At 39.8% G+C, this 12,918-nt stretch overlaps 1 protein-coding gene across 1 annotated transcript; it reads left to right on the top strand.

The window, feature by feature from the left end:
* The first annotated feature begins 5,318 nt into the window (after positions 1-5,318).
* Positions 5,319-12,705, top strand: LOC132113091 (bone morphogenetic protein 4-like). The gene is made up of 4 exons (XM_059520911.1): positions 5,319-5,580; positions 8,256-8,378; positions 9,288-9,643; positions 11,684-12,705. The coding sequence occupies exons 3-4, from the start codon at positions 9,295-9,297 to the stop codon at positions 12,535-12,537; spliced, it is 1,203 nt and encodes a 400-aa protein (XP_059376894.1). The 5' UTR covers positions 5,319-5,580; positions 8,256-8,378; positions 9,288-9,294; the 3' UTR covers positions 12,538-12,705.
* Positions 12,706-12,918: the final 213 nt, after the last annotated feature.

Raw genomic sequence — 12,918 nt, 5'->3', positions numbered from 1 at the left:
ATGTTTCTTGAGCAACAAATCAGCTTATTATAATGATGTCTGAAGGATCATTTGACAAGACTTTCATAAGACAAGAGTAATGATGCTGAAAATTCAGCTTTGGAGTGGTGGGGTGATACATGTTTTCGTACCGAACCGTCATGTTACGAACATCTCGATTCGTTGCATGAGACCTTTCAACGAATACAGGAAATTCACCCTCAATCCAGAAAGGGGTGCCGATAGCAATGCAATACTGTTTGATAACTGGCTGCCAGCAGAAGAAAAGCGAATGCCACGAGTTGCGCACTTGAAGTGTACTAGGAGTATACTTTAAAGGCTTGTGCATTCAACTGTTTGTGAAATGGAGCTTTGAGCTCGTGTATCCTACTACTCTCATTCGGCACAAATCCAAATATTCCATAATACAGGTGCTGGTCATATAATTAGAATCATATTATTAGAATCATCAAAAAGTTGATTTATTTCACTTATTCCATTCAAAAAGTGAAAATTGTATATTATATTCATTCATTACACACAGACTGATATATTTCAAATGTTTATTTCTTTTAATTTTGATGATTATAACTGACAACTAAGGAAAATACCATATTCAGTATCTCAGAAAATTAGAATATTGTGAAAAGGTTCAATATTGAAGACACCTGGTGCCACACTCTAATCAGCTAATTAACTCAAAACACCTGCAAAGGCCTTTAAATGGTCTCTCAGTCTAGTTTTGTAGGCTACACAATCATGAGGAAGACTTGACAGTTATTCAAAAGATGACCATTGACACCTTGCACAAGGAGGACAAGACACAAAAGGTCATTGCAAAAGAGGCTGGCTGTTCACAGAGCTCTGTGTCCAAGCACATTAATAGATAGGCGAAGAGAAGGAAAATATGTGGTAGAAAAAAGGTGTACAAGTAATAGGGATAACCGCACCCTGGAGAGGATTGGGGGATTCAAAATGTGGGGGAGATTCACAAAGAGTGGACTGCAGCTGGAGTCAGTGCTTCAAGAACCACTACACACAGACATATGCAAGATGTGGGTTTCAGCTGCCGCATTCCTTGTGTCAAGACACTCTTGAACAACAGACAGCATCAGAAGCATCTAGAGACGAAAAAGACTGGACTGCTGCTGAGTGGTCCAAAGTTATGTTCTCTGAAATTTAGCATTTCCTTTGGAAATCAGGGTCCCAGAGTCTGGAGGAAGAGAGGAGAGTCACACAATCCAGGTCCAGTGTAAAGTTTCCACAGTCAGTGATGGTTTGAGGTGCCATGTCATCTGCTGGTGTTGGTCCACTGTGTTTTCTGAGGTCCAATGTCATCGCAGCCGTATACCAGGAAGTTTTAGAGCACTTCATGCTTCCTGCTGCTGACCAACTTTATGGAGATGCAGATTTCATTTTCCAACAGGACTTGGCACCTGCACACAGTGCCAAAGCTACCAGTACCTGGTTTAAGGGCCATGGCATCCCTGTCCTTAATTGGCCAGCAAACTCACCTGACCATAATGTTGTGAAGAGGAAGATGTGATATGCCAGACCCAAGAATGCAGAAGAGCTGAAGGCCACTATCAGAGCAACCTGGGCTCTCATAACACCTGAGCAGTGCCACAGACTGATCGACTCCATGCCACGCCGCATTGCTGCAGTAATTCAGGCAAAAGGAGCCCCAACTAAGTATTGAGTGCTGTACATGCTCATACTTTTCATGCTCATACTTTTCAGTTGGCTAAGATTTCGAAAAATCCTATCTTTGTATTGGTCTTAAATAATATCCAAATTTTCTGAGATACTGAATTTGAGATTTTCCTTAGTTTTCATTTATAATCATCAAAATTAAAACAAATAAACATTTGAAATATATCAGTCTGTGTGTAATGAATGAATGGAGTGGAAATTAGTGAAATAAATCAACTTTTTGATGATTTTCTAATTATATGACCAGCACCTGTATTACCATATTTGCGATGTAATGTATCTGAATGCTAAACTATTAATTCTTATGTAAATTAACTTCATAGGCTTTGTACGTTACAGTTGCGTTCCAACAGTTACACAGAGGTGGGTGTGCTGATGTTTGGTTCGCTGTATTTTATTTTGATAAAGTACCAACTCCGCTGTCGAGTTAACAATGCTGCAACTTGTGTGTGCTTACGCCGGCGCGATCACTTCAACTGTTTCCTTATACCAGCACAATCAACTTTAAACACTTATTGTCTTATTAATAGGGGGAAGTCGTGGCCTAATGGTTAGAGAGTCGGACTCCCAATCGAAAGGTTGTGAGTTCGAGTCCCGGGCCAGCAGGAATTGTGGGTGGGGGGAGTGCATGTACAGTTCTCTCTCCACCTTCAATACCACGACTCAGGTGCCCTTGAGCAAGGCATCAAACCCCCAACTGCTCCCCGGGCGCCGCAGCATAAATGGCTGCCCACTGCTCCGGGTGTGTGCTCACAGTGTGTGTGTGTGTGTGTGTGTGTGTTCACTGCTCTGTGTGTGTGCACTTCGGATGGGTTAAATGCAGAGCACAAATTCTGAGTATGGGTCACCATACTTGGCTGAATGTCACGTCACTTTTTTTTAATGCATCACTGTATAAAGGCCTGCTTTTATTTGTGTACACTCACATTGAAAACAAAACATTGCAATTTTTTTAAAATAAAGAAAACAAATAGGATGTTGCTTTCTGCCATTTCGGTTTCCTTTCTGTGAACAAATTAAGCTCTCAAAAAGGAACTGAAACTCAGCTTATACTGTATAGGCTACGCTATGTGTGGCACTGTTTTTTTCCCTTGTTTATCCGTAAACAATAACATAATGTAATAATATTTTGTATTTCACATCTAGGTGGAATTCTTTATTTTTTTTGTACTACTGTCTGTTCAAAATAAACAAAAAGAAACTAACTATAGTATACTTTTTTTTCCTGTTGTACTGAAATCGTATCGAACTGTGACCTCCAGACCGAGGTATGTACTGAACCATGGCATCTGTGTACCATTCCACCCCTAATATATATATGTGTGTGTGTGTGTGTATATATATAAAACATAAAATATATTGTAAATGCGCACCCTGAATTGCAGTATGGGCTTGAGACAATTTTGTTAGGAATCAGAGTACACTTTTGGAAGGTCTTAATGTTTCTTGTAGTCGAAATCAGTCAACATGTTTGCTTTGCTACATGGATGTAGTGCAACACGTCTCACAATACTGGCATATGTTGCCCCAGTATCAGATTATCTGAATTCCTTTATGTTCACCTCTCTTCAGTGCCTTGTCAAAATAGAAGATTAAAATTGTTTGTCCAGAACCTAAAGCCCTTGAACATGCCATACAACTTGTAAACTTTAAAAGGAGTGGGCTGCATTAGTGAGGTTTATGATGAGCATATACTACGGCACAAACCATGACAGATGCTGGGAAGATCTTATAACTACTGACCAGGAGAGAAGATGAGAGAAAAGGTGTCCTAGGACACTAAGTAGGGGTCTCTGTTTGAACTTTGTGATTATGGGCTGCTGTTCAGAGGTGAGAATCATTAAGCAGTTCTGGTCCAGACCAATACAAAAATACCTTCACATGAACTTCCCATGCATTGAACCCACTCACCTTTAAATTTAGCTCAATGTATATATATATATATATGTGTGTGTGTGTGTGTGTGTGTGTATAATGACATGGGTATGACACAGGTGTTACAAGGAGAGGGTGACTTATGAGGACATAACCCATGTCCCCATTTTTAAAAACACTTATAAATCATACAGAATGAGTTTTTTTGAGAAAGTAAAAATGCACAAAGTTTCCTGTGAGGGTTAGGGTTAGGTGTAGGGTTGGTTGGGCCATAGAATATACAGTTTGTACAGTATAAAAACCATTACGCCAATGGGATGAACCAACTTTTCACAAAAACAAACGTGTGTGTGTGTGTGTGTGTGTGTGTGTGTGTGTGTTTCCTCTATCTATATTTAAAAAGAAGCAAAAATAAAGGCTACAAAGATGTACTTACAATGAAAGTAAATAGGAGCCAATTTGTAGAGCATTTGAAGCAGAAACATTAAGCTCATAATTCTATAAAAGCACCTACTCTGTTTTTTTCTATTAAAGCTATTTTCATCTGTCACTGTTGTAAGTACTTCAGTATAAAAATAAAATAAAATAAAGAGATTATATATATATATATATATATATATATATATATATATATATATATATATATATATCAACATTGCCATAAGTGTTTTAAACTTGTTAAAAATTTGAGATTGGTTGGGTCTTGGGTGAGTTAAAAGAGCCTTTTCATACCAAAATTGACAAAGATATTCAAAAATAAGAACAAGGGCTTAGTGACGTCAGCTGAAAGTAATTTGAGAGGAAAGGCAGGTTATTTTGAATAACAAGATAAACAGATGAATCTTGCACAGATAAGTCCAGGAATTTGCATTTAAAAGTCAACAAGGTCCATTTGGAATTTTGATTTCATGTTTACTTTCAATCCAAAATGTTTCTCCAAATATTTGGTGACATTTCCTTCACTAAGGAATTAGGCAGAAGGTGGGTTTGGGGGAGGGTGGCACTTTATCGCCTTGTGACTCAAAGTACTTGAGTCAGACAGGTAAATAATATGCTAATGAGGGTGTCTGCCAGTGCTTCTTCACACACTGGGGGTTAATTGTTATTTTAGGGGCAGGAGGTCAAACGGAGAAGGCTTCCGGGCTTGGTGAAATACATTAATAGGAAACATTCACTGATCTCCATCACAACATGTCATGAGAGTGCTCACTACACAGTGATTTCAACAAGTTATTAGGCTTGAAAACTTTGAATATTATGACTTCATTTCAGTCAACATCCCTTCAATATGCACTTATGTGAGAGTTATGTGAAGAGACTTTTTCTAATGTTCTAATAATTATTCAAAATGTCCAGTTTTTATTGGCTATGCAATAATCAAAAAAAAGTTCCATTTTTAAACTTATGTAGCCTACATAATGGGAACGTTATTTTTGAATGAAAAAAGTAACATTTAAAAAACTTATTATTAAAAAATATCTATGAAGTGTTTTTTTTTTGCTAATATTTAGAGAACATAAGTTGACACAAAATAACCATTCTATTAACATTACTGTAGAAAAATATAATAATAATAGATAACATGTGCTTGCCAGCGCGCTGATTATACCCTCCAGAAGATATCGCAGTATCCTTCACAGTGGTGTTGCAGTGCATGCATGTAACTTAAAGAAGGAAACAGATCTTGTGTGTCTGCTTTCTCTGGGGTTTATCAGAGGTGCTGGTGAAGTGCGGTGGGTTGAGAGAGCAGGGGAGGAGGCAGAGGAACTTCATAGGGCGGTCACTTAAAAACTGCCCGGAGAACTGGATACGGGATCAGACGGTGATGTTCTCCGTGCTCGACTCTTCTTGGTTGAAGCAGCAGAGATCCGCGTTCGCACTGGACTCTTCTACGTGATGCGGAACTAATGATCTAAACACTCGCTTCAGGCTTGGACTTTTGTTACGTGAGGTGAACTTCTTTCATACATACCGTCTTCTCATCCAGGAATACCGTGCGCATCTCTACCAATGGTAAGTTGGCCTGTCATTATGCACGGTACTTCGACATGGGGTTGCAAGAAGTTATTTAGGTCCGTATCTGAGCCATGATCAATTATTTAGACCCAGTGACACGCGTTTTGGCCATTTTGCACGTTAAAAGAAGTCTTTTACGCCCTGTGTTCCTGAAGGCGACGCGACTAACGCTCCCATTATATTCCACAAACCTGTCTTCTCGAGACGCTGATAATATAATCGACAAAGCTGTGCACGTCGAATTGTATTGGGAGGAATTGGGAATGTAATATTTTAGTCTATTCTTACCGGATAGCTTTTAATTTTTTTTGCAAGTTTAGAACCTCCAATGCATTGCTCAGGCACCTGACCGCGCGCTCACAGGAGTGGATAGCGTCCACATCTGCTCCTAATGTACCAGTGTTTCATTAACACATAACTGACATTCTGTTTTAATTATGATTTAATGTGGTGGCTAATACCACGTTTGTACAGTTTTATTTGGAGTAGCCTACGGGGCCTAAATCATGACGGTTGTATATTTCGTTTGGATAGTACTGAGCAAAGTTTTAAGATTTACTTCTATATGAGTTTTTGAAATCTACAACACAAATCAACATTCTGCGTGTTCCGAATCTCTGGTGTCTGTGTAGAGCGTAAACTGGTTTCAAATCCAATTCTAACGCATTCCTCACTCAAGCCTGCACAGGCTTTGCAGCGTGTCATTCTAAATTAACATTAAAAACAATAGCTGCGTCCTTCATTTGATTTAATAAGTTAGGTGAAACCAATCTCCAGTGTGCAACTGAGCTAGTACGTTTGACCTCCACGAATGTTTTGAAGACTGTACTTTGTCTGAAATGAGTTGTAGTGAAGAGTGATGGCACTCAGTCAAGCATAAGAACACGTCTGAAAGGTTTTATGAGGTACATTATGACATTAAAAGACACAACCCATGAGTCACTTGGCAGGGATGTTTATCTTTAGTTCATGAGGTAGAAAGGCAAACAAAAAAAATTGTTTAAATGTCTTTCATACAACATAGCCTACTTATTAAAAACTAAACACTGTTGCAAGAGCTGTCGTCAGATAGTCCACTGACGATTACAGATCAACAGATGTTGTCTAGACTAGAGCAGAGATCTCAAGCCTTTTCAGGCCAAGAAAATGGTTCTTGATTAATGGACGGAGGACTTGTACATTGTAAGGGAGGGACAATGACACAATAAGATGAAAACTTTAGTTGCATTCTTATCTTTAACTTAATATTGTCATTCTTCTTAATGCATATTTCTGTTGTTTTGTTGTTGTTGTTCATGCAAATTAGTTTAAGATCAAACAATCATTTGGAGGATCCTGGACTAGAGATCCTGCATCGTACATAAATACATGAACTTTAGCAGCTGCACAGCAGGCTATAGGCTACATTCCTTAAGCTGTCTTATTTTCCCAATGGACAGAATGCTGCTTGGATCTCCAGATTTGATTTCTGAATTAAACTTGACAGAGATTAGATCCTAACATTGGCTGTTACTGTGGTGACTTACTCCCCCATGCACATCTGAAGAACCATGTGCATAACCTAATCTCATTAAGCAGGGTTAAAGTCGAGCACTGTGAGCTTTACACAACTCTGCCAAATTAAAGGAAGCAAACTGCACTTTAAAACCCACTCTGCACAAAAGCACATGCATCGCACTCCATCTTCAAACAGGGATTCTCTAAATATTTATGGCAGTATCTGTAGGCTTTTAAACAAGTGTAGGTGGTCTGAAGAAACCAATTGTTTGTGCTTTGTTACATGTTTTCTGGCATGGTTGATCAAAGTCTTTTAGTTACGCTCATTTTTATGGTTTGCTCTTGACATAATGAACTGTTTGAATAGCTGCGCTAGCTGCATTGTTGTTTAAACAGCAGATTTTATGAATCTAAAAACCACTGGACTCCTGTTAAGAATCTAACCCTGTGTTTCGGTTGATCAGTCAAGAATCACAACGCAAGCCATGCTAGTGCAACAACTGTGAAGACGGAGAGAGAGAAATAACTCTCATGACCACACACACGGTGTTCTTGTTAAAATGCATCATTCCTGTTGTAATGGTTGGACTTGCTCCAGCGGAACTAAGTCCAAGAAATGAGAAAATGCATGCGTTGCTGCACTCAGCTATTGAGTTCAGCTGTGGATTCAGGATGACCTAAGACCTTTCACAAACACTTGTGATTGTTATTAGTGCAGTTTATTCTGTTCTCAAATGAATCGTTGAAAATCTCATTTGTGGAATTGCATGGTGGTTGCAATGAAGATATTTCTTAAATCCATTCTGCTTTTGGTGCAAATTAGGTAGTTACATTAAGATGTTATTGGTTCTAACAAATCAAGGTGTTGGACCAGGATGGTGCCGCTTGTATGGTCAGTCTAGGTTGGGGGACCATCAATAAAAGAGGCAGTCTGTAATCCCTTTGTGGACAAACGAACCTCTATTTGTATGTAAATTGAATTGGCATCTTTTCAGGTGTTCACACCTGGCCGTCTTTGCTCATTTACAAGCAGCATTTTAATTGCTTTAAGGGGTCTGTCTGGTGCAAACTTGCATTTTTGGTTTTAGTGAAACCATGCCATTGCTTATTCTGAAATGTTTGCTGTAATCGCATTACTTGAAATATTAATTGGCAAATACACCCTTGTATTTCAGGAAAGGAATCTCCCCGCTGTTCTTAAACAGCCTTCCAGGACCCCGTAACATTCACTTGAGGAACTCGTCCTGGATCGGCTCTCGACAAACATGGACTATTTTCCCATGCTTTATTTTCTGTCGGTAAGTGGACCACACCTACCCATCCATCGTGTGATGGGGTTGTTACAAATTTGGAGCAAATTAAAAGGCTTAGTCATTCTGTACAAAAACAGTGGTCAATAAGGAGCTTTGCTTTCTGCTTTTTTTATGCTGCGGTGCAAGCACTTGAAAATTGTAGGTTGCTGTCCTTGTTTGACATCGGTGTTGACTTCCAAACTGTAGTTTGGTTCGGCCCTTAAAGGGATAGTAATCCCCAAAAATGAAAATTATATGATCCTAATTTATTTTATTTATTTATGTATTTTAGCAAATGACCGCCAAAACTACTAACCTTTGTTCATTATGCTTTTATATGCATATTTTTTAAACTGTTTAATTGTATAGCAGTAATCTGGAATTAATAAGGTCTAAAACATACTCTACGCATACCCAAACGCTTCTACACTGTTAGTATTCGAGAATGTTTTACAAGAAAATCAGTCTTTCTACATCAAAGTTTAACATCATGCGTATTCTTTGTAATTAGTTGTGAAAGTAATGACATTTACTAGAGTGAAAACTGTTACTCCACCAAATTTTGTTTTCAGTTCAGCTACTGTCTTGGTGGAGCAACACTTTGAAGGGAATGTTGCTGGGAAAGTTAGTAGAAGTAAAAATTATTGTAACAATATACTTGAATAATAATGCATATAGTCGCAGACATTTAAAGCAAACTTTGTCACCCCCTTGAGTACGGAGGTCTGTTGAAGGACCACAAGCATTCTGCCTTCGAGAACTTATTAAAAGTATGTTTCTGACCTAAATGTCAATGACATTTTAATGGTATCCAGTTTAATTATTGAAAGCAAGATGAAAATGGGGAATCAAACATCTTTCATTGAAGTCTTGCTTTTCTCTTCTGCTTCCTCAAATTCCCTGCCTGCCCACCAGAGACATCATGATTCCTGGTAATCGAATGCTGATGGTCATTTTATTATGCCAAGTCCTACTGGGAGAGAGCAGCTATGCTAGTCTAATACCTGAGGAAGGGAAGAAGAAAGCGTCGGCTCAGCACCTGGGTCAGAGTCATGAACTGCTGCGGGACTTTGAAGCCACGCTGCTGCACATGTTTGGGCTGCAGAGGCGACCGCGACCCAGCTACTCGGCTGTGGTGCCCCAGTATATACTGGACCTGTATCGCCTGCAGTCAGGGGAGGCCGAAGAGGCCGGGGCCCACGACGCGAGCTTCGACTATCCTGAGAGGTCCACGAGTCGAGCAAACACCGTAAGAGGATTCCATCATGAAGGTAAGACAACGGAGACAGTGGCACTTTACAAATTCAGACTCAACCCCACATTTAAAAAGTCTCTGCGCTGCCATACTTTGTCATGTGGATCCTGTTGAGGGACTTTCCTCAACATGCAATTATTTTTAATGCTACTCTACAGATTTCTAAATAAAATCCCGTTGCCAGCAATGCGGTCTCTTAGGCGGACAGAATTCCCAGAAGGCTTCAGAAAAATACACATTAAGTATCAAGATGATTGAAGGCCATCAGCATAGTTAAACAGTTTATTCTTGTTGTTTTACTTTTCTTTTTACCTGCATACTTAAATGAGTAAGAGTTGAGAGTTTCAGCTACGTTGAAAAATGGACAAGGAATAAGTGGAGTGGAAACCACTGAAAATAAGAGTGGCTTGGTAGAGTCACCAGACATAAACATGTTGGTCAATATGACCCACTTGATTTTTTTAACTTAATTTAACTGTAAACAAAAGCTAAATCAGCTCTATGGGACATGTTATTATATGGATCAACACTATATGAATAGTAAATGATTTTAAATGTTTGAGAACAATCTTATAGATTCTGGTAAGGGGAAATAATCCACTACAATGCTGAAAACAATTCACCTAGAGACAAGACAAACATGGCAGCAATGTTATTACAATATTGATATCTGTGTTAAGATACTTGACTTCCTCTCACATGCAACTCTGTGAGTCTTCTTCCAGTTTCTCATTCTTCTGAATGATGTTTCCAGTGGAGACTCCTGAGTTTATAGACATCTGTTCAATAAAGTAATTCTGAAGTCAAAATGAGAGAAAGTGAGTGATATGAGAGACATAACAGTAGGAGACGTAGGAAAACAGTTAACTGGATGAGAGCTCCGTAATACAGTTTTAATCTAGACAGTAATTCTGATTTGACTGCCATGACCAATCAAAACCCAGTAGGAGTCATGTAATATGGAAAGACTGGAATTAATATGAAATGTTTTCCAACATTGGTGATGTTGCTTGAAAATCTGTAGGTTGAGCATCGGTGCATTGGCATGTATTACTTTGCATCTCTAAAACGTATTGAATTACAATGTAATTAATGCTAGGTATCATTTTAGTAGATAATTGTGTTCATAGTATTCATGTTGACTACACTATATTTTAAGGTGTCCTTGTTACAGTGTAATTATACATTTAAGTACTGAGTAATATTAATTAACTATATGTACTTACTTTATGGTTTGGCTTAGGGTTACTTGCATGTAATTATGCACAATTATGTGTTATTAATGTAATAGTAAGTACATGTAACCTTTAACAAGGACCACTTAAAATAATGTTACCTTCATGTAACACTTACAAAAAAATAAAAAGACTGTGTCATGTATGTGTCAAAAAGCTTTTTAAATAAATAAATGAAAAGCATGGGTCCCCCCCCCCCAGAAAACAAAAATAAACTTTTTTTTATATAGTATTTTAGTGTTGATGTGCAGATCATATAATGACTAGATGTGGCGAGTGGGGCGGGGCCGAGGGACGTGGGAACAAGGAGTGAGGCCGGCAATGATTGGGCAAATCAGTGTCACCTGCGACCCACCGCCGGTATAGGATATAAAACTGGAGCGACGACAGTGAAGGACGAGAGAGGACCAGGCCTGGGCTTTTAGTTGTGTTTTGGTTTTATTTTGTGCGCATCAGTCGTCCGTGAGGGGCTGGTGCGCTGTTTTGTTTATTTTGTGATTATTAAAGTTTCATTTGATTGTCCGCCGGTTCCCGCCTCCTTCTTCCCGATGATTAGGAAGTTTTAATTCATTACACTAGATTTACTGACTCCTGGTGTGTATGTGTGTGTTAAAAAGGCATTACAGTAAACATTAAGGTCTTTTAAGGTAAACTAATCTAAAACAAACATGGAAGAAAACTGAAACATTAGAGTATTTTTGGATCCAAAGGATCATAGTTAGGATGCCTAAAAATAATTTACTGTATCATTTCAAAAACTGCATCACAATAGTGTATCTTCTTCCAGTTTCTTGAGCTGTCCTCTGATTTTCTTCCTCTAGAGCACATGGAGGAGATGCAGTCAGACGGCTCACCGGAGACTCCTCTGCGCTTCGTCTTCAATCTCAGCAGCATCCCAGAGGAGGAACTCATTTCTACCGCAGAGCTTCGTCTCTACAGGCAACAGATAGATGATGCAATCTCAGATCTCCAACCCACGGGAGACGAAGGTCTACACCGGATAAATATATACGAGGTGCTGAAGCCCTCGCGGGCCGGGCAGCTCATCACACAGCTGCTGGACACTCGACTGGTGCGCCACAACACGACTCGATGGGAGAGCTTCGACGTGAGTCTGGCCGTGCTGCGCTGGACACGTGACAAGAGCTCCAATCACGGCCTGGCTGTGGAGGTGGTGCCCCTGAACCGAACCTCGCGTCACAAGGGACGCCACGTACGTGTCAGTCGCTCCTTGCATTCGCTTCCAGACGCAGACTGGAGCCAGCTTCGCCCCCTGCTGGTCACGTTTGGACACGACGGAAAAAGTCACCCGCTGACGCGGCGAGCGAAGCGCAGCCCGAAGCAAAGAGGTCGCAAGCGCAACAGAAACTGTCGGCGACACGCGCTTTATGTAGACTTCAGTGATGTGGGCTGGAACGACTGGATCGTGGCGCCGCCCGGATATCAGGCGTACTACTGTCACGGGGAGTGTCCGTTCCCTTTGGCTGATCACCTGAACTCCACCAATCACGCTATCGTGCAGACACTGGTGAACTCGGTGAACACCAATATTCCCAAGGCCTGCTGCGTTCCCACAGAGCTCAGTGCAATCTCCATGCTCTACCTGGACGAGACGGACAGGGTGGTGCTGAAGAACTATCAGGAGATGGTGGTGGAGGGATGTGGCTGCCGCTGACCGGGCCACAGCTACACCCTGGACACTTATTTATAACCTCCGTGTTGAGATGTGTGTTTCTTGTCTCCTCGATCATATATTTTGAGAAAAAAGTATATATAAATATATATTTATATCAACATAATTAAAAAAATAAAATAAAAGCGTCCTTATTTTAATTATATGTCAGCTGTATGAGCTAGAAGAATTAGCCACTAAAAAGTTTATTTACTGGTAGTATTTATTTCTTTAATACAATATACATTCACCAAATGTGTAGCCGAGCGACCCCCTCAGAAAGCATCGTTTGTGTACTTAAAATAGAGCACTGTGTGAAATGCTAGGAAACCTGATTTTCTTGCTATATCAGACGGAGAGATCAGATGTGTATTGATGTGCACC

The sequence above is a fragment of the Carassius carassius genome, chromosome 32 (assembly GCF_963082965.1).
Source record: "Carassius carassius chromosome 32, fCarCar2.1, whole genome shotgun sequence".
NCBI classification, from domain to species: domain Eukaryota; kingdom Metazoa; phylum Chordata; class Actinopteri; order Cypriniformes; family Cyprinidae; genus Carassius; species Carassius carassius.
This window is presented reverse-complemented; position numbering and strand designations above follow the sequence as displayed.

Bases quoted from the DNA above. Each gene is read 5' to 3' on its own strand.
- LOC132113091 (XM_059520911.1), top strand. From the start codon at position 9,295: ATGATTCCTGGTAATCGAATGCTGATGGTCATTTTATTATGCCAAGTC. The intron at 9,644-11,683 runs GTAAGACAACGG...TTCTTCCTCTAG, and splicing joins AAGAGGATTCCATCATGAAG to AGCACATGGAGGAGATGCAG.